The sequence below is a fragment of the Suncus etruscus genome, chromosome 14 (assembly GCF_024139225.1).
Source record: "Suncus etruscus isolate mSunEtr1 chromosome 14, mSunEtr1.pri.cur, whole genome shotgun sequence".
Classification (NCBI taxonomy): Eukaryota; Metazoa; Chordata; class Mammalia; order Eulipotyphla; family Soricidae; genus Suncus; species Suncus etruscus.
Window position 1 is genome coordinate 96,910,266 of NC_064861.1, and position 25,487 is coordinate 96,935,752.

Here is a 25,487-nt window from a genome sequence, read left to right on the forward strand (position 1 = left end):
CGACTGCGGGAAAATTCCCAGTATGTCCACCGCATCAACACACAATGCAGGGAAATGGCCCAGAAAGTATGTTTTATTTACCAGTTAGCTGATAATGACACCCACCTACCAAGTTTGGTAAGAAAGAGGTTCTAGTATCACAACCCACAGCAACACCTGAAGCACTGGTGAAGTTTTTATTAAATCCACATAAGTAAAAACCATCTTGTGAGAGGGCAGGGGATGGGACCACCAAGAAGTAGGAACCAGACCACCAAGGATAGAAGTTGTGAAGGGGGGGCGTTGACAGGACAGAAAACAGCCAGGCTGGGCTGGCTAGGGAAACTGGAGTCTCAGGGGCCACCCCCAGGGCCACTGGACAGCTCCTGGGCTCCCAGGCCAGCACCAGGCAGGCTCAGGGGTGGTGGCTCCACCAGCACAGCAGAAAACTTGGTATCGCCAAAGGCCTCATTCATGCGAGTCTCGAAGAAGCGCTGCAGACCGATGATGGACTGCACATCTGCCTTATCCTGGGTTAGGGAGACACAGTGATGGGTCCTGGCTCTTCCCCTTTGCCCTCTCCTGCAACCCCAGCTAACTTCTTTCGGCTCACCTCTATTAGTTTGTTGAACTGCTTGAACATGCGGCCCACATCCTGGGCAAACTCTTGGGGGGAACTGTAAGGGGGTGACAACTTTTCCTGCAGACGGGCGCGGATGAGTGTGAGATCCAAGGTGCCACCTGGCTGATCCTAAAGTAGAAGCCACAGCCACAGGCTGAAGATGAAGCCAGACAACCCCAGCCCCTGCCCACCTCATCCCAGAAGGTACAGGGACTCACCAGGGAGAAGGTAGAATCAGTAGCCAGTTGGTGCAAGGGCCGGCAAGGTTCATGACAGAACAGGGCCAGGAGGACACGCTCACACTTCTGAGAACAGGACAGTAAGAGAGCTATTAAGGATGGAGGCCAGAGGGGCCAGAGAGAGATATCCTGGAGGTAAGGCGTTTGCCTTTCATGCAGAAGACAGTGGTTTGAATCTCTGAGCATAGAGCCAGGAGTAACCCCTGAGCGCTGCCAGGTGTGATCCAAAAACAACAAAAAGATGGAGGCCAGAAGACCTGCAGGCTAAGGAGACTTAGAGGGCCTAATCTCCAGTACAGCCTGGGTGTGGTCCAGGAACCACCTGCACCACCAGGACCAACTGCAAGCACATGGCTGGTTTTGGGGGCCAGGGAACCCAAACAAGAAAAATAAAATAGAAACTGCTGCTATAGCCCGCCCTTACCCGCTGGTTGGCTGCTGAGAGTTTAGCCACTACCCCAGCGCTGTCTCCACCATCCAGACTCAAGCTGCTGTCCTCCTCCTTCATGTCAGGCAGCACGTGGCAAAGAGAACAACTCCATTCCTCGCTGGAGAGAAAATAAAAGTAAGGAGCTGCACAGAATCCACCGGAGGTAAGCCAGCCCTCATCCCTGCCCAGCCCCAAGAGCGCACCCTGGCACGTCCTGCAGTGCAGGCAAGTGGCATTCCAGGTGGAAGCAGAATTCACACTGGTTGCACATGACCAGGTCACCCGGCTTCTGGCAGACACGACAGATTGTAGCGCTGTCATCCAGGGCACCAGGCCCACCAGCTGGTGCTGAGGTACCCTCTAGAGCCACTATCTCCAGGCCTGAACTGGTGCTACCACTGGGGGAGGCCAGGCGAGGGCCTTCAACGCCAGGCCCCTCAGTCATAGCCATCAGCACTGGTTTGGTTTCTGGTCCCTCAGTGGCAGCCGATGGGGCTCCGATGGCAGCCTCTGTCTCTTCTTCCTGAGTGGGGATGAGGAGTGTGTTCAACACAGTTCAGGCTTCAGCTGCATCCCATCTTCCTACCGTGCATCTGGCAAAGTTACCTTGACAATGGCCATGCCGGGTAGGGGGACCCCCGGGGCCCCAGGGGCAGCAGTCCCAGGCTGGCCTCCAGCAGCAGCAGAAGCAGCACCACGCTCGATGACGATGAGGTTGTAATCCTCAGTGGTGTTGCCCGGGAAGACCTTGAAGACTGGGGGCTGGCTGTCAGCAGTGAGGTCCAGGTCCAGGCGCTCAAGGCTCACCCTTGGCACCTTGCGCATGAGGCCACTCACTTCCCCATCGCCTGAGCGGGACCTGTGGGGACAGCCTCACATAAGCCCTGATCGTCCCATTCCCACCGGGCTCTAAAGGACAGCCACACTCACTCACCGCTTCACGCCAGAAACATGAGGCTCTGCGCTGGAGTAAGGGTCATCTGCTCAAAATAGATAAAGGGAAAGTAAGTTGAGGGGAATCTAGCACCTGGATGCTGGCACTCCCTCCCACCTTTGCAAGCCAACTCGCTCACCTGACCCAAAGCCGTATCCTTCCTGCACCTCCATAGGCTGTGGGCAGAGCAGGGGTACTTCAGTGAGCAGGTGTCCCCCAGAAGCCCCCACAACCCTCTTCTCCCTCCACCCACAACCCACTTCTCCCTCCACAGGCTTCCCCTGCCCTGCTCACCTGATTGCTGCCAGAGCCCTGCTTGCTTAAGGGCCCTGGAGCCCGAGGTGGGGCCATGGATGCTGGGCCTGTTGAATTGGTGCCAGGACGCTCTGCCACAATCTTGCCTGTGATAAAAGACCAAGCACAGATGAGAACAATACCCGAAATGTCAAGCAGAAGAGAAGAGAAAAAGAGAAGAGAAGAGAAGAGAAGAGAAGAGAAGAGAAGAGAAGAGAAGAGAAGAGAAGAGAAGAGAAGAGAAGAGAAGAGAAGAGAAGGCTCACCAAAGGCCTCTGCGCTCTTTGTCCAGGCATTCAGGTCCCACTGGAATTTCATCTCACCATGGGGCTCCACGGGGTCCACAATCATCTTGAGGGCCCGGTGCAACTGGAAGTAGATCTGAAAGCGGCACAATGCATGAGCACAAAAGCAGTGAAGCAGAATCAGCAACACCAGTAGGTGCCGGCCTAGACTCCACCACTATCCCCCGGTCAACCAGCACACACCAGTTTCTTGGACAGCAGTAACGCTGTGTTGTTGTCACTCTCCAGAGCCCATGAAGCAAAGCGCAGAATGTGTTCTTGGTGCTTCTGGATCTTGGTCATGGTCCAATGCTGCCTCTCCAGACGTTCTTGCTGCCCCTCAGTCACCTTCTGTAGGTCGAGAAAAATTATCAAGAGGGCTAAAGTGATAGTATAACGAACGGCAAATCCTGGTTCTATCCCTAGCAGAACAGTTTCCCCACCCCAAATATAAAGTGACCTTTGAGCACAGAGCCCTAATCACTGCCAGATATGGCCAAAAAATAAAAAATGGAATAAAAAATGCAAAGACGGGCCAGAGATAGTGCAGCTGTAGGGCATTTGCCCTGCACAGGATTGGGGTTCACCCCCCCGTATCCCATATGGTCTCCCAAGCCAGGAGCAATTTCTGACCACATAGCCAGGAGGAACCTGAGCGCCACTGCGTGTGGCCCAAAAACTAACAGAAAGCAAAACTGAGCACTGCTGAACCCTACTCAACAGGCCGTACAGGAGCTCAGGGATGAAGGTTTGCTTATCCCACAAAGGGAAAACAAACCTGGGCATCATTGACCAGCACACGGCCCCGCTTATTCAACTCCTTCATAATTTGCAGGATCGCCATCTTTACATCCACCTGCACGCGTTTCTGTACATCAGACACTTGACGAATTCTGGCAGGAATTCAGAAACAAGAAACAGGTCATGTTAAGTAATCAAGACACACAGGTAAGGAGAACGCCACCGCCCAGACTCAATGGTCAAACTTACGAGGTGCGAACCTCCTTGGTATTCTTCTGCAGTGTGGCATGTTTGTCCCCAAGACGCTTCACCAAGGAGGCCAGAAGTTTTCGTTGGTTCCTCACCGCATCCTCCAAGAACTGATACCTGTGGGCAGATAAAAACCACAAATCAACCTGGGGAACAAGGATGGAACACGTATAGGACCCACCCGGCCCAAACGACTCACTGGTGGTCTTTGTGGGCATTAAGCTGGCAGTCCCGACAAGTGAGTGTGTCGCAGCTCTCACAGAACAGTACAAGGGGCTCATGCTTATGCACATTGCAGTACACGGTGCGCTCACCATCCCTGGATTTAGCTGGTCCTGCAGAACAGAAGTCGTAGAAAGGACCTCACAGCATTGCCATAGTAACTCAGGTGCGGGCCAGAATTTGGGCTTCCTGCTGGTCCTAAAGCCATGGACTACCCACTACAAAGCCCAGAGGGTCCTGAGAGCTCACTGCCAGGAGAGCAGACGTGCCAGTCTTGTGCTCTCAAAGCCGTACTCCTGAGTCGAAAACAAGAGACCGACCCCTTCCTCCCAACTGCTGCCAAAGACGATGCATGTATGAATTATGGGTCTCTAGAGATCTTACACCTGCAGCACCCTTTATCGGGCAGACGAGAGAGCTTGGCGCCTAACCCCCACTGGGCTGCCCTGCTTCTCGACTCACAATAGATTCTATGCAGCAGGGGAAGGGACTCTGGCTACTGTGGCAACCCAGCACTCAGGACATTTGCTTTCTAGCACAGAGAATGCAATATTAGGGAGGGCCTACTTCAAAGTGCAGTTTCTTCAGAAACCAAACCAGGTGTGCTCCCTTCTCCTCTGGTGAAGAAGGCCACAACTCCTAAACAATCCAGCAGGTCTGCCAAAGCCTTTTCAGTTAAAGATTTTTTTTGGTTTTTGGGTCACACCCGGCAGCGCTCAGGGATTACTCCTGTTCTATTCTCAGAAATAGCTCCTGGCAGGCTCAGGGGACCATATAAGATGTCTGGATTCGAACCACCATCCTGCTGCATGTAAGGCAAACGCCCTACCTCCATGCTCTCTCTCCAGCTTCAGTGAAAAGATTTTCAACCAGAACCTTCAAATGTGTCAACTCCCACTGTGGGGAGGGTCACGGTATTTAGAGAAACACTCCCCAAAAAGTGTTGTCCAGCTGACAACCCACCCTGAACACAACCTACCACCTATTAGATTAACTTGCAACAAATGTTTCTTTTACGCAACTAAGATACATTAACTATTAAGTAGGGGAGAGAGTGCACAGCGGTTCGGCGTCCCATGTGGTCCCCAGAGCCTGCCAGGAGCTATTTCTGAGCAGATAGCTAGGAGTAGCCCCTGAGCACCGCTGGGTGCCGCCCAAAAACAAAAAAGATGCATTAAAAGTCAAGGGCCTGAACAACAGCGTGCCTTGCTCGAGGTCGGATCCTGGGTATCCCATATGGTCCAAGCCTGCCAGAAGCTATTTCTGAGCGCAGAGGCAGGAATAACCCTTGAGTGCCATGGGTATGGCCCCCCAAGAAACAAAAGCAAGGTACGTTAAGTCAGCAGCAGCCAGGTTTGATCCTTCAATTTCACCCTGACCTTGGCTGGAATCCCAGACACCACACACACCACCGGAGCGAGCCCCTTTTCCCTCCTGGCTCCTTAAACCCTTCCTTATCAATAGGATCCTCCAGGCTTGAGAAGTCTTTAGTAACCAAATTAAGGGTCCCTAAAGAAAAACCTAAAAAAAAAAAAGAAAAACCTGACAGGGCCAGAGAGATAGCATGGAGGTGGGGCATTTGCCTTGCATGCAGGCAATCCCATGTGGCTCCCACCCTCCGAGCCTGGCAGGAGTGATTTCTGAGCGCAGAGCCCCGAGCACTGCCAGGTGTGACCCAAACACCAAAAAACAAAGAAAAAAAAAACCTGACACTAAGACTCTCAACTCCCACTCCCTTTCCACAGACCATTGCCAGCATACAGAGAAAGGGAAAACAAGCTAAATTTTGAATGGGAAATAAACGACGCCGACACGGAAACAGTTCCAAAACTCACGGCTATAATGGGGTTCGTTAAGGCGGGCACAAGAGCACAAGAGCCGCCCTTGCAAAGTCACAGTGGAATATCAAGAGAGCCCGGACTCAATGGGAAGGGGAAACCATTCGCCTACCCTACCCAAGTGGTCTCTCTCTCAGCTTACCACTAGATCTCTGGGACTCCCTGCCTGCCCGAAGCCTTCCTCCAACTCAAAAAGCTTCCTTAAGCCGCTCACACACCACTGTGGCAGAATCCGTCTGCCGGGCACCCCGCCGACCTACTTGGGATCAATTCACCCTCCAAATGACTTTAGAGCGCACCGAGAGGGATGGTTCGGGATTCAGCTAAGGCACTTGGGAGGCTGCAACCCTGAGTGGCAGGCACCCTAGCAGTCCGCACGGTGTCTGGATAGGCCCAGCCCTGCAGGGTGTGGCCCCACAGCGCCTCCCCGAATCCCCTCGCGTAGTACCGGTGGAGCGCACGGTGTGGTCCTTGGTGTACTTGACCCGCTGGTGCGCCTCCACGCACGTCTCGCACAGCGGCTCGGAGCACTCCACGCAGTAGCTGGTGGCGGGCGCGTTGTCCTCGCAGCTCGTGCAGCACTGGGAAGCGGAGGGAAGCGGAGGCGAAGGCGGAGTCGGCGGGCGGGATGCGGGGGCCGGGCCGCTGCCCTCCCGTCCTGTCCGCGTCCATTGGGCCGGTGCCTCCCGTCCCGTCCCCCCGCGCACCTGGTTGGCGTCCTGCGAGTCGGCCGCCGCCTTGCCGCCGCTGTCGCGCATGAAGTAGTTCTCCACGATGTCCTTGGAAAAGCACTGCTGCTTGCACACGGGGCAGTCCACCACTGCGAGGGGGCGGCGGTGAGCCGGGGCGGGACCAGGACCCACCCGCGCCCTCCCGTCCCTCCGTCCGTCCCTCCCTCCCGGGCCGAGGCCCAGGCCCAGGCCCAGGCCGCACTCACCCGCGCCGTCGCCGCCCGCGGCCCCGCCGTCCCCCGCGCTGCTGCTGCTGCTGTTGGCGCCGGCGGCGGGCGCGGCGGGCCCGAGGCAGGCGCTGCAGGCCGAGTGCAGACAGGGCAGCAGGCGCGGCTCGCGGTCGGGGCGCAGGCGCTCGCGGCACACGCCGCAGTTCTCCAGCAGCTCCAGCGCCGCCTCCCCGCCGCCGCCGCCGCCCGCGGGGGACGCCGCCGCCGCCGCCCCGGACGCCGCCGAGCCCGCCGCCCGCTTGTCGCCGCCCGCCGCGCCCGGGCCCGGGCCCTCGCCCGCGCCGGGGCTGCCCGAGGCCGAGCCCGAGCCCGAGGCCGAGGCCGAGGCCGCCGCCGCCGCCGCCGCCGCCGCCGAGGCCGCCATTCGCCCGCGGGGAGGAAGGGAGGGAGGGAGGGGGAGGGAGCGGAGCGCCGCGCCGCGCAGGCGCACACGGGGCCGGGACCGAGCGCGCGCCGCCAACCGCCGCCGCCGCCGCCGCGAGGCCTCGCGCCGCCCCGCGCCGCCGCCCACCGCGCGCCGCCTCTCGGGACCCGCCGCGCCGGCCTCGCCGCCGCCGCCGCCGCGCACACGGCGCTCGGAGCCCCTGCTTCCCCGCCCTCAGGCCCGCGCCGCCCGCGCCGCACGACCGCTCGCCCGCGCGCCCGCTCGCAGAAAGAGCCGCGGCCGGGGGGCGGGACGGAAATAACTGGCGCCGACGCCGACGCGCACGCGCGCTGGCGCACACGGAGGGGCGGGGCCCGAGCCCGCGACCCCCGGCGCCGCGGCCCCCGGCGCAGGCGCCGCCCCGGCCCCGCCCCCGCGGCCTCAGGGACGTCCGCGAGGAGGCCGAGGGCGGGCCGCACGCTGCGTTCCTCGAACGCGCTCGCTCGACGACGAGCGCCACGCCCCCCGCCGCCCGACTGCGCACGCGCGGCCTGAGCGCCTGCGGCTGACTCGGCGCCTGCAGAGGGGGCGGGCCCGCGCGCACCCCGAGATCTGGGTCCTGCGGGGACCGGAAGGGCGCCGCTTAGCCCCCAGGCCGAGGCCGTCAAGAAGCCCTGAACCCTGCGCTGTTGAACGCCGAGCCCTGGGTTCTCCTAGGCCTGCCTTCGGGGGCCCCTTCTCCGTCTCCCCCTTTTCTGATTTTTTGTGGGTTTGTCGGTTTGTTTTCACGGCTTAACACCGCGACCGTCGGTGCTCAGAGGCCACCCTCCCCTCCCCCAGCTCCTTGGTGCTCAGGCCAACCGGAGCTGCCGTTTCCTGACCCCTCACTCCCCTTAGTGTGTCCCGGGGTACCCTTTTGTTTGCTCGCTTGCTTTCGGACGACACCCCGAGGCGCCCCGGTTTTTTAGTCCTGGCTCTGCTCTCAAAAATCGCTCCTAGCAGGCGACGGGGGCCGTAGGAGGTGCCAGGAATCGAGCCCTGATGGGCCGCGAGCGAGGCGAACGCCCTCCCCGCTGCGCTATTGCTCCGAACCCCTGGGACGCCTTTATTATGCGCTGGGCTCGAGGTGCCGAGGAGAAATCGGCCCCTTCCATGCAAAGCGAACACAGGACCCCAAGCACATTTCCTGGCCTACTTTCCCCTTTGGGTTTGCTTTTTTGGCCACACCAGGTGGTGCTCGTGACTGTGCTCAGAAGTCGCTCCAAGAGCAGACCCCGTGCAAGGCAAACGACCTTCTTTCTGCTGTTCTATTGCTCTGACCCTCTTTTCCCTTTTTTTTTTTTTAATGTGGTGGGGGAAACATCTGTTGGCGCTCAGGGCTTACTCCGGCAGGCTCTGAAGTACATATAGGATGCCAAGAATCAAGCCCGGTCCGGTCGGCCACGTGCAAGGCAAACACCATCCGTATCTGCTGTGCCGTGGCTCAGCCCCCCCACTTCCACTTTTTAGTTAACGTCTGCATTCACAGTTTTTCCACCTGGGAGAACTAAACCTCAGTAGGTAGAATTGTAAAGCAGAAAGTGAAATCCCTGAAGGTAAATCTCATCTGGGGAGGAAGCAGGATCTGTAACAGGCATTCTAGAGGCCCAAGAGGCAGTACAGAGGGTGTAGCACTTGCCTTGCATATGGCTGACCCAGACTCAATCGGGCAGCCTATTGTGTTGGGCTCCCCCCAACACTATCAGTAGTTTGTTTTTGTTTTTGTGTGGGGGCCAGACACAGCGATGCTCAGGGGTCACTCCTGGCTCTGTGCTCAGAAATCACTTCTGGCTGGCTCAGGGGACCCTATGGGATACCAGGAATCGAACCCGGGTCCGTCCAAGGCCGACCAAGTGCAAGACAAACGCCCTGCCTCTGTGCTATTGCTCCGGCCCCAGTGGTGATTTCTGAGTGCTGAGCCAGGAGTAGCCCAGTTATGGCCTAAAAGCAACAACCACCGAAAAAAGAGGCGTTCTGCCAAAGTGAAAATAACAAGATCTGCTGTGTAGGGTGGCTTCTGTATGGGGAAGAAGCAAAGCATCTGGAAGGTTCTGTCACCAGGAAAGGAGAAAGCCTGTGAGGCCCCTTTTGAGAGTGAAGCAGGATTCGTACTCAGTCCTTGGGAATGACCACAGTCAACCTACGTTGGGTCCCTGGCACTACATATGGCTGATGAGTGCCTCCAGGAATGATCCTTGAGCATCACTGAGTGTAGTTACCCCCCCCCCCCCCGAAAAAAAAATCTGTGGATGTATCTTGATGGAAAGCGGGATCTGTGGAGGGGATCCTTTCGAGGGAAACAGGACCTGTAGGAAGAATCCTGCGAGAGAAAGCAGGATCTGTGGAAGGGGGGTGGACCCTCTGATGAGAAGCAGGATCTGTGGAAAGAATCCTGTGAGGAGGTTCTGTGGAAAGGCTACTTTGAGAGGAGGCTTCTAAAAGGAAGCAGGATCTATGGAAGGATCTATGGATGGAATGCTGGATCTGAGAGAAGAAGCAGGGTCTGTGGAAAGGATCCTCGAGAGGAAGCAAGATCTGTGGAAGGAATCTTTAGGGGAAGCAAGATCTGTAGGAAGAGTCCTAAGGGAACCAGAACCTGTGGAAAGAATTCTGAGGATCTGTGGAAAGGCTTTTTGAGAGGAAGCAGGATCTGTGGAGGGACTTTCAGGGGAAGCAGGATCTGTGGAAACAATCCTGCGCGGAGGTTCTGTGGAAGGGGTCCTCTCAGAGGAAGCAAGATCTGTGGAAAAGCTCCTGAGAGGAAGCAGGATCTGTCTGTGGAAGGGGTCTTCTGAAGGAAAGCAGGATCTGTGGAGGGACTCTTTCAGGGGAAGCAGGATCTGTCTGTGGAAGGGGTCTTCTGAAGGAAAGCAGGATCTGTGGAGGGACTCTTTCAGGGGAAGCAGGATCTGTAGGAAGAGTCCTAAGGGACGCAGGATCTGTGGAAAGAATCCTGCGAGAAGGTTTTGTGGAAGGGGTCCTCTGGGGGGAAGCGGGATGTGTGGAAGGGAGACGGATCCTCTGATGGAGACCGGGATCTGTGGAGGGACTTTCAGGGAAGCGAGATCCGTAGGAAGGAGGCCAAGGGAAGCCGGATCTGTGTTGAGAATCCTGCAAGCCAGGAGGAGCGGTGGGAAGGCTCCTCCGAGCGAAGCATGGTCTGTGGAGAGAGTCCTGCGGGAAGGGAGGGGTCGGTCCTCTGAGAGGAGAGGAACGGATCCCTGAGGGGCAGCACGAGCAGTGGAGAATCCGCGGGGAAGGGGCGCGGAGGGTCGGCCCGGCCAGCAGCTCCGCGCGAGGACAGACCGTCTCCGAGGCCTGTGTTAGAGCGGTGGACAACGCTGGAGGGCTGCCTCGGAGCTGCCCCGGGGACAGACTCCGGGTGCCGAAGGCTCTGGCCGGGGCAGCGCAGGGCAGGGCAGAGGCGAGGCGTGGGGGATGAAGCGGGGGCCGGTCGAGGGGCGAGTCCGGCGGCGAGCGGCCGCACCTTGGGGCGCCCAGGCGCGGAGGCGAGGCGCGGGCCCGGGGGTCCTTTGTTCGGGCAGGCCTTTGTTCGGCGGGCCTTTGTTCCAGCCTGGCGCGGTCCCCAAATCGGGGTCCCGCCCCTCGCCGCAGCATCGGGGGCCCCGCCCCACCTCCCGCCTGCGGCCCCGCCGGGTCGGCGTCTGGGGGCCCCGGGCTCCCCTGCACCCGCGCGCCGAGGACGTGGCCGGGCGAGGGGGCCTGAGGGAGGAGGCGGGAGCCGCGGGCTGGAGCGGGGCGGCCGGGCCCCGCACCCCGGCAGGGGCTCTGCAGGGGACCCAAGGCCCAGCGGGCTTTGTTGGCTGCTGGCGGGGCGAGGAGCTTCGGGAGCTGCTAGAGGGAAGGAGGAGGCCCTCGCGGGGCCCTGCGCTGCACTTTGGCAGCTGGTCGAGCTCTTCCCTCGCTCTGAACCCCCTCTTGCTTCTCCCCGGGCCTTAGACTTTGCTTTCCCACCTGCCCCGAGAACCCCCTTTCCACCGGGTACTGGAACACGGACAGGCTGAATTTTCTTAATTTTCAATGAATTCATTGGAATTAGTTTCAATTAACTTCATTTTCAAAATGCTGGTGACCCCAAATTTCTGGAAGTGCAAGCGACCAGGCTGAGGCCAGTTCAAAGGAAGGAGGGCCCTGGAAATCAAGGGCGAAGCAGAACCTCTTAGAATTTCTGGTAGTGGCCTCCAGGAAGTCCAGAGCGCATTTCTTTTCTTTTCTTCTCTTTCCAGGGAATGGGCAACACCCAAAAGTGCCTCACATTACTTAAGAAATGTTAGTTTGTGGGCCAGAGAGATACTGCAAATGTAAAGTACAGTGTTGGCTTTACCTGTGGCCAGCCCTGCCTCCATCCCTGACTCCATATGTGGTCATATAGTATGGCCCAGAAATTCAATTTAAAAAATGGGGGGGGGGGGCCGAGCGATGGGATAGTGTGGTAGGGCCTTTGCCTTGCACACGGCTGACCCAGGACAGACCTCGTTTGATCCCCGGCATCCCATATGGTCCCCCAAGCCAGGAGTGATTTCTGAGCGAATAGCCAGTGGTGATTGAATCCGGTCAGCCACGTGTAAGGCAAATACCCTACCCACTGTGTTATCTCTTCAGCCTGTCCCTCCAAAATCTCTTTTATCAGGACTAGAAAGATTGCTCAGAGTAAGATGCCTGGTTTGCCCCTAAGCACCATCAGTTATGGTTCATATGACCGCCCTCAATACACTTTCTTTTGGGGGGGGCCACTCCTGGTGGCGCTCAGGCGTTACTCCTGACTTCAGTGCTCAGAAATCGCTCCTGGCGGGCTCCGGGGACCCTAAGGGATGCTGGGAATCAAACCAGGTCAGTCCTGTTTGACCCTGTTCAAGGCAAACGCCCTACTGCTGTGTTATCTCTCCTCCCCTAATCCACTTTTTTGTTATTATTATTGGGTTTAGAAGCCACACCTTGGTGATGCTCAGCTGTTGTTTTTGTTTTTCATTTAGTTTTATTTTTAAATCACGCCCATTAGTGTTCAAGGCTTACTTCTGGCTCTGCTTACAAAACTGTCCTTAGTGGGCCATTCTCTGCAATGCCAAGGAACAAAATGAAGGAAGTAAAGGAAGACAACTCCTTTGGAACACAAGCTCCTTTACCTGTTCTGTGTTCTCTCTCTCTGTTTCCGTCTCTTTGTCTCTGTCTGTCTGTCTCTCTCCCCTCCTCCTCCTCCTCCTTAGGAAGCTTCTCTTTGCTAGGAATTACCCGGGAAACCTCAGCTCAGGGCTTTTCCAGAGATATATCTGGAGATACTCAGGGGACATTATAGTACTGGGAATTGAGTGGGCGAGCTTCATACAAGGCATGTTCCTTAACCTGTGTAGTAGTCTTTGGGCCCCCAATTTTTGTTGTTGAATTTTTAATTTTTTTACGTGGCTCCCCACGCAGTGCTCAAATGATCTTGGCAGTACTTGGGAAATCATATGTGATGTTTGGAAGTTAAACCATGGTCAGCCTTATGTAAGCCAAATACCTTATTTCCTGTTCCATCTCCATATTTATATTTAAAAGGTGCATCCTGAACCAGAGAGTGATAGCTCAAAGGACTGGAGTGAGTGCTTTGTAGGCAGAAGGCCCAGGTTCAATGACCAGAACAGTGGGTCTCCCAAGCACTGCTGAGAGCAATACCCTGAGCACTGCCAGCTGTGGCTCACAGACACGAATAATGTATCATGTGCCATGGTAGAGCACTAAAACACTTGCCTTACGTATGTGAGGTCCAGGGCTAAGTTCTTGGCACCACACACACACACAGACACACAAAATGATAAAAAAGAGAGATACTCGGGGCCGGAGAGATAGCATGGAGGGTAAGGCATTTGCCTTTCATGCAGAAGGTCATTGGTTCGAATCCCGGCGTTCCATATGGTCCCCCGAGCCGGCCAGGAGCGATTTCTGAGCATGAAGCCAGGAGTAACCCCTGAGTGCTGCTGGGTGTGACCCAAAAACAAAAACAAAAAAAAAAAAAGAGAGAGAAAGATACTCAATGGATGGAGGGCATGATTTGATAAGGCATTCTGGTTTGGATAGCCTGCACTGCTGAGAGTGACCCCTCTGTCTTTTTTTTTTTTTTTAATATGGAACGCTTCACGAATTTGCGTGTCATCCTTGCACAGGGGCCATGCTAATCTTCTCTGTATCATTCCAATTTTAGTATATGTGCTGCCAAAGCGAGCACCTCTGTCTTCTTTAAGCACTGAACAATGTAGCCTATGAGCACTGTCAGATGTAGCCCCTAAGCAAAAGATATGTGGTCCAGAGAGAGTTCACAAGGTAAAGAACTTGAACTTGTCTTATCCATGGCTGACCCTGGTTCAACCCAGGCACCACACAGGGCCCCCAAGTTCTACCAGGAGTGACTCCTGAATACAGAGTCAGGAATAAATCTTAAAAACCACAAGGTGTGGGCCCGGAGAGATAGCACAGCGGTGTTTGCCTTGCAAGCAGCCGATCCAGGACCAAAGGTGGTTGGTTCGAATCCCAGTGTCCCACAAGGTGGGGGCCCGAAGAGATAGCATGGAGGTAAGGCGTTTGCCTTTCATGCAGAAGGATGGTGGTTCAAATCCCAGCATCCCATATGGTCCCCTGAGCCTGCCAGGAGTGATTTCTGAGCATAGAGCCAGGAGTAGCCCCTGAGCACTGCTGGGTGTGACACCACCACTCCTCCGAAAAAAAGAAAAAAAAAAAAAACACAAGGTGGCAGGGCTGGAGAGATAACATGAAGGTAGGGCCTTCCAGAACCCCTGAACGCTGCCGGGTGGGAATGAACCAAAAAAGAGAATTATTCCTGGAGCTGGAGGGATAGCACAGTGGTAGGGTGTTTGCCTTGCACGTGGCCATTCCTGGATAGACCCAAGTTCCAATCCCATATGGTCCCCTGAGCCTGCCATGCTGCCAGGAGCGATTTCTGAGCACAGAGCCAGGTGTGACCCAAAAACAAACAAACAAACAAACAAAGAAACCACACACACACACACACACACACACACACACACAAGATGGGGAGGGGTACAGAGAGGAGAGATAGCACAGCAGTGGGGCGTTTGCCTTGCAAGTAGTCAATCCAGTAGGAACGAATCCCAGCCTTCCCTATGGTCCCTCGTGCCTGCCAAGAGCGATTTCTCAGCTCAGAGCCAGGGGTGACCCAAAAACTAAAGGAAAAACATAAGATGGGGCTGGAGTGATAGCATAGCAGTAGGGTGTTTGCTTTGCAAGCAGCTGACCTGGGACAGACCTGGGTTCAATTCCCGGTATCCCATATGGTCCCCTGAGCCTGCCTGTAGTGATTTCTGAGCACAGAGAGGAGTAATCTCTGGGGTGTGACCCCAAAATAAAATAAAACAGAAAAACAGATATGTTCTGTTCCCCCCACAAAAAAAAATTTAGAGGACAAAAGAGATGGCTCAAAGACTGGATTTCTTTTTTTTTTTTTTTTTTTTTGTGGTTTTTGGGTCACACCCGGCAGTACTCGGGTTATTCCTGGCTCCAGGCTCAGAAATCTCTCCTGGCAGGCACGGGATTCGAACCGATGACCTCCTGCATGAAAGGCAAATGCCTTACCTCCATCCTATGTCTCCGGCCCCAAAGACTGGATTTCTTATACACAGGAACCCAGAATTAGATGCCAGTACCATTAGAGAGACGCAAGTGTTCACTTGGGGTTTTCCATAGCGTACTGGAGTGAGTCAAAAACCAAAAAATGTTGCTCTCTCAGAGACTGAACCTAGGACTTCACACTTGAAAGTCAAGCGAGCTATGTATCCAATACTAGAATTTTCGGGGTGAGGAATCCACACCCATCAGTGTTCAGAGAACATTCCTGGCAATGCTTGAGGGAACACATACCATGCCAGGGACCAAACCAGCCTGGCTGTGTGCAAGGCGAGCATACCTGGCTCCAGGTTCAGAAATTGCTCCTGGCAGGCACGGGGGACCATATGGGACGCCGGGATTCGAACCCATGACCTCCTGCATGAAAGGCAAACGCCTTACCTCCATGCTATCTCTCCAGCCCCCCTTACATTATTTTCACTAGACCAAATATAGATGCAAATGAAGACTGGGCCTCAGAGAAATAGGACAGAGGGTACAGTGTTTGCCTCGCATGTTTGACCCCAGCTTCCCATATAGTCCCCTAAGCGCTACCAGGAATACTCATTTTTTGTTTGGGGGCAGCACCCAGCGGCGCTCAGGGCTTACTCCTGTCTGCTCAGAAATCGCTCCTGGCAGGCTCAGGGGACCCTATGGGATCCCAGGAATCGCACCAAGGTCTGTCCTGTGTTGTCCGCTTGCAGGGCAGATGCCTTACTGCTGTGCAATCACTTTAGTCCAGGAATAATCTTATAGGATACGTAGAGCCGGGAGTAACCCCCGAGCATTGCTGGGTATAACCCCTCCAATTTTTTAATTCTATTTATTTATTTTGGTTTTGGGGCCACACCCGGTGACGCTCAGGGGTTACTCCTGGCTATGCGCTCAGAAGTTGCTCCTGGCTTCTTGGGGGACCATATGGGACGCCGGGGGATCGAACCTCTATCTGTCCTAGGCTAGCGCAGGGAAGGCAGGCACCTTACCTCCAGCGCCACCGCCCGGCCCCAACCCCTCAAATTTTTTAATTCTATTTATTTATTTTGGTTTTGGGGCCACACCCGGTGACGCTCAGGGGGCTACTCCTGACTATGAGCTCAGAAACTGCTCCTAGTTTGGGGGACCATATGGGACGCTGGAGGATCAAACCGTAGTCCATCCTAGGTCAGCCACTTGCAAGGCTAACACCTACTGTTGCGCCACTGCTCCGGCCCCTCAAAAGTTTTTTGTTTGTTTTTGTTTTTGTTTTTGGGCCACACCCGGCATTGCTCAGGGGTTACTCCTGGCTGTCTGCTCAGAAATAGCTCCTGGCAGGCACAGGGGACCATATAGGACACCGGGATTCGAACCAACCACCTTTGGTCCTGGATCGGCTGCTTGCAAGGCAAACGCTGCTGTGTTATCTCTCTGGGCCCCCCTCAAAAGTTTTTAAATAGACCAGATTATTTCCCAACTCGGAACATATATACAGTATATACAGTTTTCTATGAAAATTGCCTCTTTTGGGCCCAGAAGATAGCACAGCGGTGTTTGCCTTGCAAGCAGCCGATCCAGGACCTAAGGTGGTTGGTTCAAATCCCGGCGTCCCACATGGTCCCCCCTGCCTGCCAGGAGCTATTTCTGAGCAGATAGCCAGGAGTAACCCCTGAGCATCGCCGGGTGTGGCCCCAAAACAAACAAAAAAAAAAACAAACGAAAAAAAAATTGCCTCTTTATTTTTTTGTCTTGGGTCACACCAGTACTATATGGACTGATGGAGATAAAACCAGGGTTGACTGCATACTTTCCCTTTTTTGGAGGGGCACACTCAGCAGCGCTCAGGCGTTATTCCTTGCTGTGCACTCAGAAGTTGCTCCTGGCAGGCTTGGAGGACCATATGAGATGCCTGAAATCGAACCCGGGTCTGTCCTGTGTCAGGACAGCAGCGTGTAAGGCAAACATCCTACTGCTGTGCTATCTGGTCCCTGCACACTTTTCAAATTAATCCAAAAATTCCTCTAGAGAACATTCAGGGCACAGGGACTCTGGAGAGTGGGAGAAGGATTATTGTTATGTAGTTCTCTTCTCCTTCATCCCAGTCCACACCGAGACTCACAGGATTTTCTTACTCGTTTACATATGAAAGCACTCTAAGCCCTTTCTAAATAGCTAGTGCTCTTCACTCTACCACACCATTTCCTTCATTGTCTCAGATTTAATCTGTCTAGATTCTGGAAAAGTACCAAAGACTCTTGGCTCTTGGCTCTACCCTCACCCGTTGCTTCTGTAGTCTGGTCACTTCTCTAGCCTGGTGTCAAGTTCTCTGCTGTAGGCCTCAGCCCTCAGCCCTCAGCCCCCATAAACAGATCCAAGCCAGGTCACCCACCACTCCAGTATTCTCTCTCTCTCTCTGTCTCTGTCTCTCCTCCCTCTGTCTCTCTGTCTCTGTCTGTCTCTCTGTCTGTCTGTCTCTCTCTCTCTCTCTCTCACACACACACACACACACACACACACACACACACACACACACACACAGAGCAATGCTCAGATGTTACTCCTGGCTCTACGCTTAGAGATCACTCCTGACAGTTTTAAAGGAAGAATTTGGGGTGGCGACGACTAATCTTGAGTTGGTTATGTGCAAGGCAAACACCCTACCCGCTATGCTATCATCCTAGCTCCTAACTCTGCACCTTAAAGTTATTTCTTTCCTTTGGTGGGGAGGGACGCTCACTTCTGGAAGTGCCCGAAGGACCTTAGAATGCTGGCAATCGAACCAGGGTCAGCCATGTGCAAAGCCAACGCCCTGCGCTCTGGCTCTGTGCTATTGTTCACATCCTACAGTAGCTTCTGTTCTGCTCTTTGGAATGTCCTGTCTGCTGAACTAAGCACCACAGTCACCGCCTCCCCTGTTGACCTTTGGTGGAGGGTTCTGTATCCAGGTGTCTGTTCACACCTAGCCCTAGAGCAGATAGGCCTGGTGCCTCTCCCGCAGGCACCAAGTCTAAACTCTGTTTCAAGACTGAAGGGGACCTAGAGTGATAGCACACTAGATAGGGCATTTGGCTTGCATGCAGAAGGATGGTGGTTCTAATCCCGGCATCCCATAAGGTTCTCCGAGCCTGCCCGGAGCGATTTCTGATCGCAGAGACAGGAGGAACCCCTGAGCACTGCCGGGTGTGACAAAAAAGAAAATAAAAGTGAAGGGGACCCGGAGTAATAGCACCATGGGTGGGCATTTGCCTTGCCGGGTTGTGGCCTATAAACCCAAAACAAAGCCAACGCCCCCCCCCACACACAAAAAAGGAAAGCGAAGGTGGGTCCCTTTCCCCCCTCCACTCGCAGAGAACCACACTGGTTACACAAAGGTTACCCCTTTCCCCTCCTCCTCCTCCTCCTCCTTCTCCTCCTCCTCAGTGGAGTCCAAAGGCCTACTTTTTAAACAGGGGGCCAGTTCACTGTCCCTCAGACCATTGGAGGGTCTGACTATAGTAAAAACAACACTTATGAACGAATTCTTTTTTTTGTTTGTTTGTTTTTTTGTTTTTGGGCCACACCCGTTTGACGCTCAGGGGTTACTCCTGGCTATGTGCTCAGAAATCGCCCCTGGCTTGGGGGGACCATATGGGACGCCGGGGGATCGAACCGCGGTCCTTCCTTGGCTAGCGCTTGCAAGGCAGACACCTTACCTCCAGCGCCACCTACCCGGCCCTGAACGAATTCTTTTTTTTTTTTTTTTTTTTTTTTTGTGGTTTTTGGGTCACACCCGGCAGTGCTCAGGGGTTACTCCTGGCTCCATGCTCAGAAATTGCTCCTGGCAGGCACAGGGGACCATATGGGACGCCGGGATTCGAACCGATGACCTTCTGCATGAAAGGCAAACACCTTACCTCCATGCTATCTCTCCGGCCTCCCCTGAACGAATTCTTATGCACACTGCATATATCTTATTTTGCAATGAAGAAACAAAACATACAAATACAATCTGTGGCCCGCGGGCCACATCTAGCCTCCTCCAAGTTCACCAAGAGACCAACCGCAGGGGAGAGATAAAGCAGCCTAAAACAGGAGGAATAAGGGGGTCACAATTTTTTTGGGTGGGACATGCCCAGTGATACTCAGGGCTTACTCCTAGCTCTGCACTCAGTGATCACTGCTGGGCAACCCCAAGATCAAACCCAGACCAGCCCGGCTGCAATCCGGCTCCGGCCTCTAGGGGTCGGACCTTCCCGCAAGCTGCAGAGCTGCAGAGCGCGGTGGGGGCCGAGGCCGAGGAGGAGCCGCGCGGGCCACGCCCCCGCCCGTCTCCTTAGCGACGAGGGACGCGCGCGTGCTGCCGCCTCAGTCTTCCGACCGGAAGCAGGCACACCGGAAGTGTGTGTCGGCCTAGCGTTTCCCCGCGTGCGGCGGCCGCGCGGACTCGGGTTCCGCCTGCGACGCGGCCGGAGTGTGGCCTGGGCGGTGGCGAGCAGGAGGCGCCGCGGCCCGGCCGGAGCCCGAGGGAGCCGGAGGTGGGGCTGCGCTCGGCCCCGCGCGGGGAGGCTGCGGGCGGGCGCCCCGGGCCGGGGCTGATCCGAGCTGGGTGCATGGGGGGTAGCGAGGCCCGCTGGCCCGCTGGCCCCAGGGGGTGCGGGCCTTTGTCCCTTGTGCGCCCGGGGCCGGAGGGGGGCCCGGAGGGAGGCTGGTGCCAACCCCAGAGGGTGGCACTCGGGGATCTCGGAGGGTGTTGGAGCAGAAGGGGTGATGGGCCCGTGGGGGTCTTTGAGGGGTGGAGGGGCCCAATGCAGCCTGCAGTGGGGTTCTCCTGGCTGCAGCTGGCGGATGGAATTGAGGGGCTGGGCAAGGGCCGTGCCGAGTGACCCAGCAAAGGGGCCAGTTGGGGTCTCGCCTTGCTCATAGAAGGCTTATATATGTCTTAGGAGACTTAGAGTCTAGGCAGATGTCCTGTTTTTCTTGCCCAGCTCCAGCCCTTATCTGTTCTTCAGTCATGACCATCTCTTCTCCCAGTGGGGTTGGGACTGCAAGATCTTTCTGGGGGGGTCACACACGGCAGCGCTCCTGGTCCTATGCTCAAAAATCGCTCCTGGCAGGCTCGGGGGACCCTATGGGATGCCGGGATTCGAACCGCCGTCCATCTGCATGAAAGGCTAACGCCCTACCTCCATGCTATCTCCGGCCCCGTGCCTGATTTTTAAACCCTGAAAGCCTTACACTTTTTTTTTTTTTTTTTTTTTGGCTTTTGGGACACACCCAGTGATGCCCAGGGGTTACTCCCGGCTCTGCACTCAGAAATCACTCCTGGTGGGTTCATAGACCCTATGGGATGCTGGAGATCGAACCTGGGTTTTGCACGTACAGTGCAAAAGCCTTCCCCACTGTGCTATCTCTCCTGCCCCTGTGTTGGGTTTGCACGCTTTGAAGTTGGGGCTGTGGCTCGGAAAACAGTTCCTCTGTGACTGGAGTCCCTCAGTGTTCCTGCCACAGGAGATCTGCTCTTTGGTTAAGACCTGGCAGCCAGTTCCAATGTCTTTGCTTTTGCTCTGGTGCGTCAAGGGGAAGATTTAAGAAGGGAAATAAAACAAGCCCCAAACACCCCGCAGAACTTTGGCATCTCCCTACTCTTTTTCACTTTTTTATGTTTTGTTTTTGCTTTGGGGCCACACCCAGTGACGCTCAGGGGTTACTCCCGAGGATCTAACCGCAGTCCGTCCTAGGCTAGCTCTTGCAAGGCAGACGCCTTACCTGTAGCGCCACCGCTCCGGCCCCTCTTCTTCACTTTTTGTTTGTTTGTTTGTTCATTTTGCTATACTTGGCTCTGCTCAGAGTTTACTCCTGGCAGGCTTCGGGGGACCATATGGGATGCCGGGCATCCAACCCAGGCTGGCAGCTTGCAAGCCAAACGCCCTTACCTCTGTGCTAGCGCTCTGGCTCCCTCTTCATTTTTTTTTTTTTATTTTGGCTTTTTGGCAACTCCTGGTAGTGCTCGGTGGACCCTGTGGGGGTGCGATGGGAATCGAACCTGGGCGAGCTGCCTGTGCCACCCGTCTCTCAGGCCCCTCACCCTCTCCTACAGTGTTGCGGAGAGGCAGAGGGTCATGCTGGGTGGGGACAGCGGCTGCGGAGCTTGTTGCATTGTGTGGGAGCCCCTGGCAGGCGGGCACAGGGATGCCGGGGCCCCGCCTGACCCCGGTCGCCCCCGATCCTCGCCCGCTGCAGATGGCGGCGGCGGCCACCGAGGCCGTGCACCACATCCACCTGCAGAACTTCTCCCGCTCGCTGCTGGAGACGCTCAACGGGCAGCGGCTGGGCGGCCACTTCTGCGACGTGACGGTCCGCATCCGCGAGGCCTCGCTGCGCGCCCACCGCTGCGTGCTGGCCGCCGGCTCGCCCTTCTTCCAGGACAAGCTGCTGCTGGGCCACTCGGAGATCCGCGTGCCGCCCGTGGTGCCCGCGCAGACGGTGCGCCAGCTCGTCGAGTTCCTGTACAGCGGCTCGCTCGTGGTGGCGCAGGGCGAGGCCCTGCAGGTGCTCACGGCCGCGTCGGTGCTGCGCATCCAGACGGTCATCGACGAGTGCACGCAGATCATCGCGCGCGCCCGGGCCCCGGGGGCGCCCCTGCCCGCGCCCGTGCCCACGCCGCTGGCCCCCGCGCAGCTGCGCCACCGCCTGCGCCACTTGCTGGCCGCGCGCCCCGCCGGCCACCCCGCGCCCGGGCACAGCCGCAAGCAGCGCCAGCCCGCGCGCCTGCAGCTGCCCGCGCCGCCCGCGCCCGCGCCCGCGCCCTCGCCCGCGCCCGCCAAGGCCGAGGCGGGCCCCGACGCCCTGGCCGTGGCGCTGCCCGCCGCCCCGGACCGCGCCGGCGACGAGGACGAGGACGACTCCGAGGACGACTCCTCCGGCGAGGACGGGGAGGGCAGCGGCCTGGGGCTGGGCCTGGGCGAGGGCCCGGCCGCCGCCGCCTTCGCCGACTGCGCCCGGGAGGAGGAGCCGCCCGACTACCCCGGCCTCCAGCGGGGCGCCCCGGCCCAGGAGGCCTTCCCCGACGGCTACGCGGCCGCCTGGCCGGAGGAGGAGGCCTGTCCCCCCGCCGCCGCCGAGACCCCGGCGCCGGCCGACTGCGCCCTGGCGGGACCCCGGCCGCCCAGCGCCAAGACCCCGGGGGCGCCGCTCACGCTCTTCCCCTTCCACCTGGGCGCGCCGGGCCCGCCGGTGCCCGCCGGCGCCGCCCCCGCGGCCCCGCCGGCCTTCTACCCCGCGCTTCAGCCCGACCCGGCCCCCGGCGCCCCTCTGGGGGAAGCCCCGGCGCCGCCGCCGCCCGCCGCCGCCACCGCCGCCACATCTGCCGCTGCGGCGCGCACGCCGGGGTCCGAGCCGCCCGCCTACGAGTGCACCCACTGCCGCAAGACCTTCAGCTCCAGGAAGAACTACACCAAACACATGTTCATCCACTCCGGTGAGCTGGGGCGGGTCGGACTCCCTTGCTCCCTGGACTTGCGACCCCCGGGGAGCTGGGCCTTGCTGTTTTGGAGACCCCCAAAGGAGGTAGAAGGGAAGCTCCCGGCACCGGAGTGAGGGCACAGCGGGAAAGGCGTTTGCCTTGCCCTCGGTCGACCCAGGTTCTGTCCCTGGCAGCCCATAGGGTCCCCCAGTACTGGTAGGAATGATTTCTGAGCACGGAGCCAGAAGTAGCCCCTGAGCACCGATAGGTGTGGCCCCAAACAAACAAAGATTTAATTTCACATGCATGCAGGAGAAAAGAAAGTACTGGACATTGGGAGCAGCAGACACTCACTCTTGCTCTTTCCCCGCCTCCCCGAACCGGACCCGGAGAATTAAAACTGGGTTCAGGGGCCGGAGTGATAGCACAGTGGTAGGGCGTTTTACCTCGCAGCCGACCTGGGACAGACACAGGTTCGATCCCTGGCATCCCTTATGACCCCCTGAGCCCCTGGATGCCACCGGGACCGGATGCTGTGAATGTGGATCTCGGGCCTGTGGGAATGGACAGGAGCAGCAGAGGTAGCCTGGACAGGTAGCGGAGGGCTGAAGGAAGGAAGGAACAGGACGAGGCGCCCCGAGTCCTGCCTGAGAATTGACTCCAGGAGCTGGGGAAGAGGTGCTTGATGGTGGAGCCCAGGGAGGATGAAGCGGGGACCAGAGTCAGGGCTGGCACGTCCCAGGTGAGCTCCAGGGCCCAGAGATTCCTGGGGTGTGGTGACGAGCCAGGTCTGTAAGGAAGACCTTAGCTGGACTCTGCGGGAGAAGCTAAAGAAGACCAGTCGGCAAGCTCTGGATGGGCAGAAGCTCGGGTTTCATGGTGTGCGTGCTGCAGAGGGCACCAGCAGTCTACGTTGGAAATGTCTGAGAAAACCTTAAAGGGCACCTTGGGGAAGAAGGAGACAGGGCCTCGGTTGGATAGGGATGCGGTACTCCTGCCCTGTGCTCAGAAATCGCTCCTGGTAGGCTTAGGGGACCATATAAGATTTTGGGGATCCGACCCGGTCTGTCCTGGGTGCGCTGTGTGCAAGGCAAACGCCCTATTACTGTGCTATCACTCTAGCCCTACTTTGTTTGGTTTGGTTTGGGGCCAGATCCAGTGACGCTCAGGGGTTACTCGTGGCTCTGCACTCAGAAATCACTTCTGGCAGGCCCAGGGTACCCTGTGGAATGCCTGGGTTTGAACCCAGGTTGGCTCTGTGCAAGGCAGTTGCCCTCCCCGCTGTGCTCGCACTCTGGTCCCAAGGTTCACTTTCTCTGAGCTACTCTGTTGGTGCTTAGGGGTCACTCCCCACAGTTCTTGGGGACCATGGAGTCCCGGGTCAAACCCAGAGCTTCTGTGTGCTGAGCATGGGCTGAGTCATTCTGGTTCTGTTTAGTGGGGTTAGCTATCTGAGCTGTCTCCTGGCCGGAGATTTGCTTTGCTTCTACCTGGTAACCCCAGGGACCAACAGTCTCCCCTTCTCTGACTCAGATTTTGGGGACGTGATAGGGTCTGACACATCAGGATCTGTGCAACCACAGTGAGTGCAGGGAGGAAGGCCCACCAATGTGCGGCGTAGCTCTTAAGGATGGGTGCTGGACACGTTGACTGACAATCCAGGGTGCTCTGTGGAGCCAGGGAGCCATTTCTAGAAGCACGTGGTCTCGACTTTGATCTCTAGCATGTCATGGCCACGTAAGTGGCACTGAGTGTCACCTTGGTGGCCCCTAGCACCGCTAGGAAGCTCCAAAGTCATGATCAAGATAGTCTATATATAAAAAAAAAAAAAAGAGTAAAAGAAAAAGAGGAGCAATAGCACGTGGGTAAGGCGATTGTCTTGTACACAACCAACCTGGGTTCGATCCTCGGCATCCCATAGGGTCCCCCAAGCCTGCCAGGAATCGTTCCTGAGCTCAGAGCCAGGAGTGACCTGAGCACTGCCAGGTGTGGCTGAAGGGGGGAAAAATAGAATATTCTGTGGGCACGGTGAAATGGAGAAGATGCAATGCTGGAAGCCGAGGTGGGAAGGGACCTGGTCAATCCCTAGTGGGCCAGGCTTGGCCTAGGCCAGTGGGGTTCCCTGCAGGACAGGCAGAGGAGGGTCCGACGGGACAGGACCTGGCCAGTGCAGGGTTTTGGTGACCGGGCCTGAGGGGTGCTCTGCTGACCTCTGCTGCCCCTCCTCTTTCTGCCCCCTCCCCGCAGGCGAGAAGCCGCACCAGTGCGCGGTGTGCTGGCGGTCCTTCTCCCTGCGCGACTACCTGCTCAAGCACATGGTGACGCACACGGGCGTGCGGGCCTTCCAGTGCGCCGTGTGTGCCAAGCGCTTCACCCAGAAGAGCTCGCTCAACGTGCACATGCGGACGCACCGGCCGGAGCGCGCGCCCTGCCCGGCCTGCGGCAAGGTCTTCTCCCACCGCGCCCTGCTCGAGCGGCACCTGGCGGCGCACCCCGCACCGTGACGGGCCAGGATGTCGCCGCACCCCGCCTCACCTCTCCCCTCCCCGGCTGCTGCCCCTTCCTTCCAGACCCAGCTCTCCCCGCACATGCAGCCGTGGGGACGGGGGACGGGGTGGAGGCTGGGACCATTCCTTTCCTGTGCGGGGCTCTGGGTACTGACCCCCGACACCCACCCAGCGAACCCCTCCTCCGTCTGGTCCTCCAGGGCTGGGCACCCCCACTTTGTAATAAAGGACTGTGGGTCTGGACTCCCGGACTGGCTGTAGGGTTTGGCGCCTTTTCAAGTTCCTTTTCTTGGCTCGTGTTGGGACACACCCACCGGTGCTCAGGGCTTACTCCTGGCTCTGTTCGGGAACCGCTCCCGGCGGTCTCGGGCCAGCTGTGTGCCAGGCAGACGCCCTTTTCACTGCTACCTGCCCCGCTTGGTGCCTTCCTAGAGGAGGGAGATGGCCGCCTCTACACCTGCCTGTCTGGGGGGGGGGGGCCTGGGGTGTACCCGAGTCTGGCTCTGACCTTCTTACACCAAGCGCCACTGGGGAAGGGTCCCACCACCCTGGTTGCTGCTCCAGCCCTGGTGCAGGATTGATGCCCACAGTTGTTCAACCGGATCCTCAAGGCCCTACAGATTCCCCTCCCTCGTGGATCCCATGATAGCTGCAACCTTTTGGGATTCTGAGGGGCCCTGGTGCCTATGAAGATGTCTTAACCCCAATATTCCTGCCCAAAGAACTGAGGGTGCA

General features: G+C 57.3%; 2 protein-coding genes and 1 non-coding gene across 3 annotated transcripts; 1 reads left to right on the forward strand and 2 right to left on the reverse strand.

The window, feature by feature from the left end:
- Positions 1-162: 162 nt before the first annotated feature.
- Positions 163-19,972, reverse strand: TRIM28 (tripartite motif containing 28). Its single transcript, XM_049787657.1, has 22 exons — positions 19,967-19,972; positions 18,996-19,642; positions 18,181-18,238; positions 10,503-11,051; positions 7,421-7,776; positions 7,012-7,377; positions 6,540-6,861; positions 6,281-6,413; positions 3,972-4,107; positions 3,773-3,889; positions 3,561-3,675; positions 2,987-3,133; positions 2,765-2,879; positions 2,499-2,605; positions 2,344-2,380; positions 2,205-2,250; positions 1,877-2,129; positions 1,474-1,793; positions 1,265-1,388; positions 820-906; positions 593-730; positions 163-509 (listed from the first exon to the last, which is right to left on the reverse strand). Exons 1-22 carry the CDS (start codon positions 19,970-19,972, stop codon positions 333-335), a joined length of 4,356 nt encoding a protein of 1,451 aa, XP_049643614.1. The 3' UTR covers positions 163-332.
- On the reverse strand, positions 13,313-13,419 carry LOC126029058 (U6 spliceosomal RNA). The gene has a single exon (XR_007502715.1). It is a non-coding gene; the product is annotated as a U6 spliceosomal RNA (small nuclear RNA).
- Positions 19,249-25,008, forward strand: ZBTB45 (zinc finger and BTB domain containing 45). Its single transcript, XM_049787036.1, has 3 exons — positions 19,249-19,318; positions 21,024-22,260; positions 24,493-25,008. The coding sequence occupies exons 2-3, from the start codon at positions 21,024-21,026 to the stop codon at positions 24,747-24,749; spliced, it is 1,494 nt and encodes a 497-aa protein (XP_049642993.1). The 5' UTR covers positions 19,249-19,318; the 3' UTR covers positions 24,750-25,008.
- Positions 25,009-25,487: the final 479 nt, after the last annotated feature.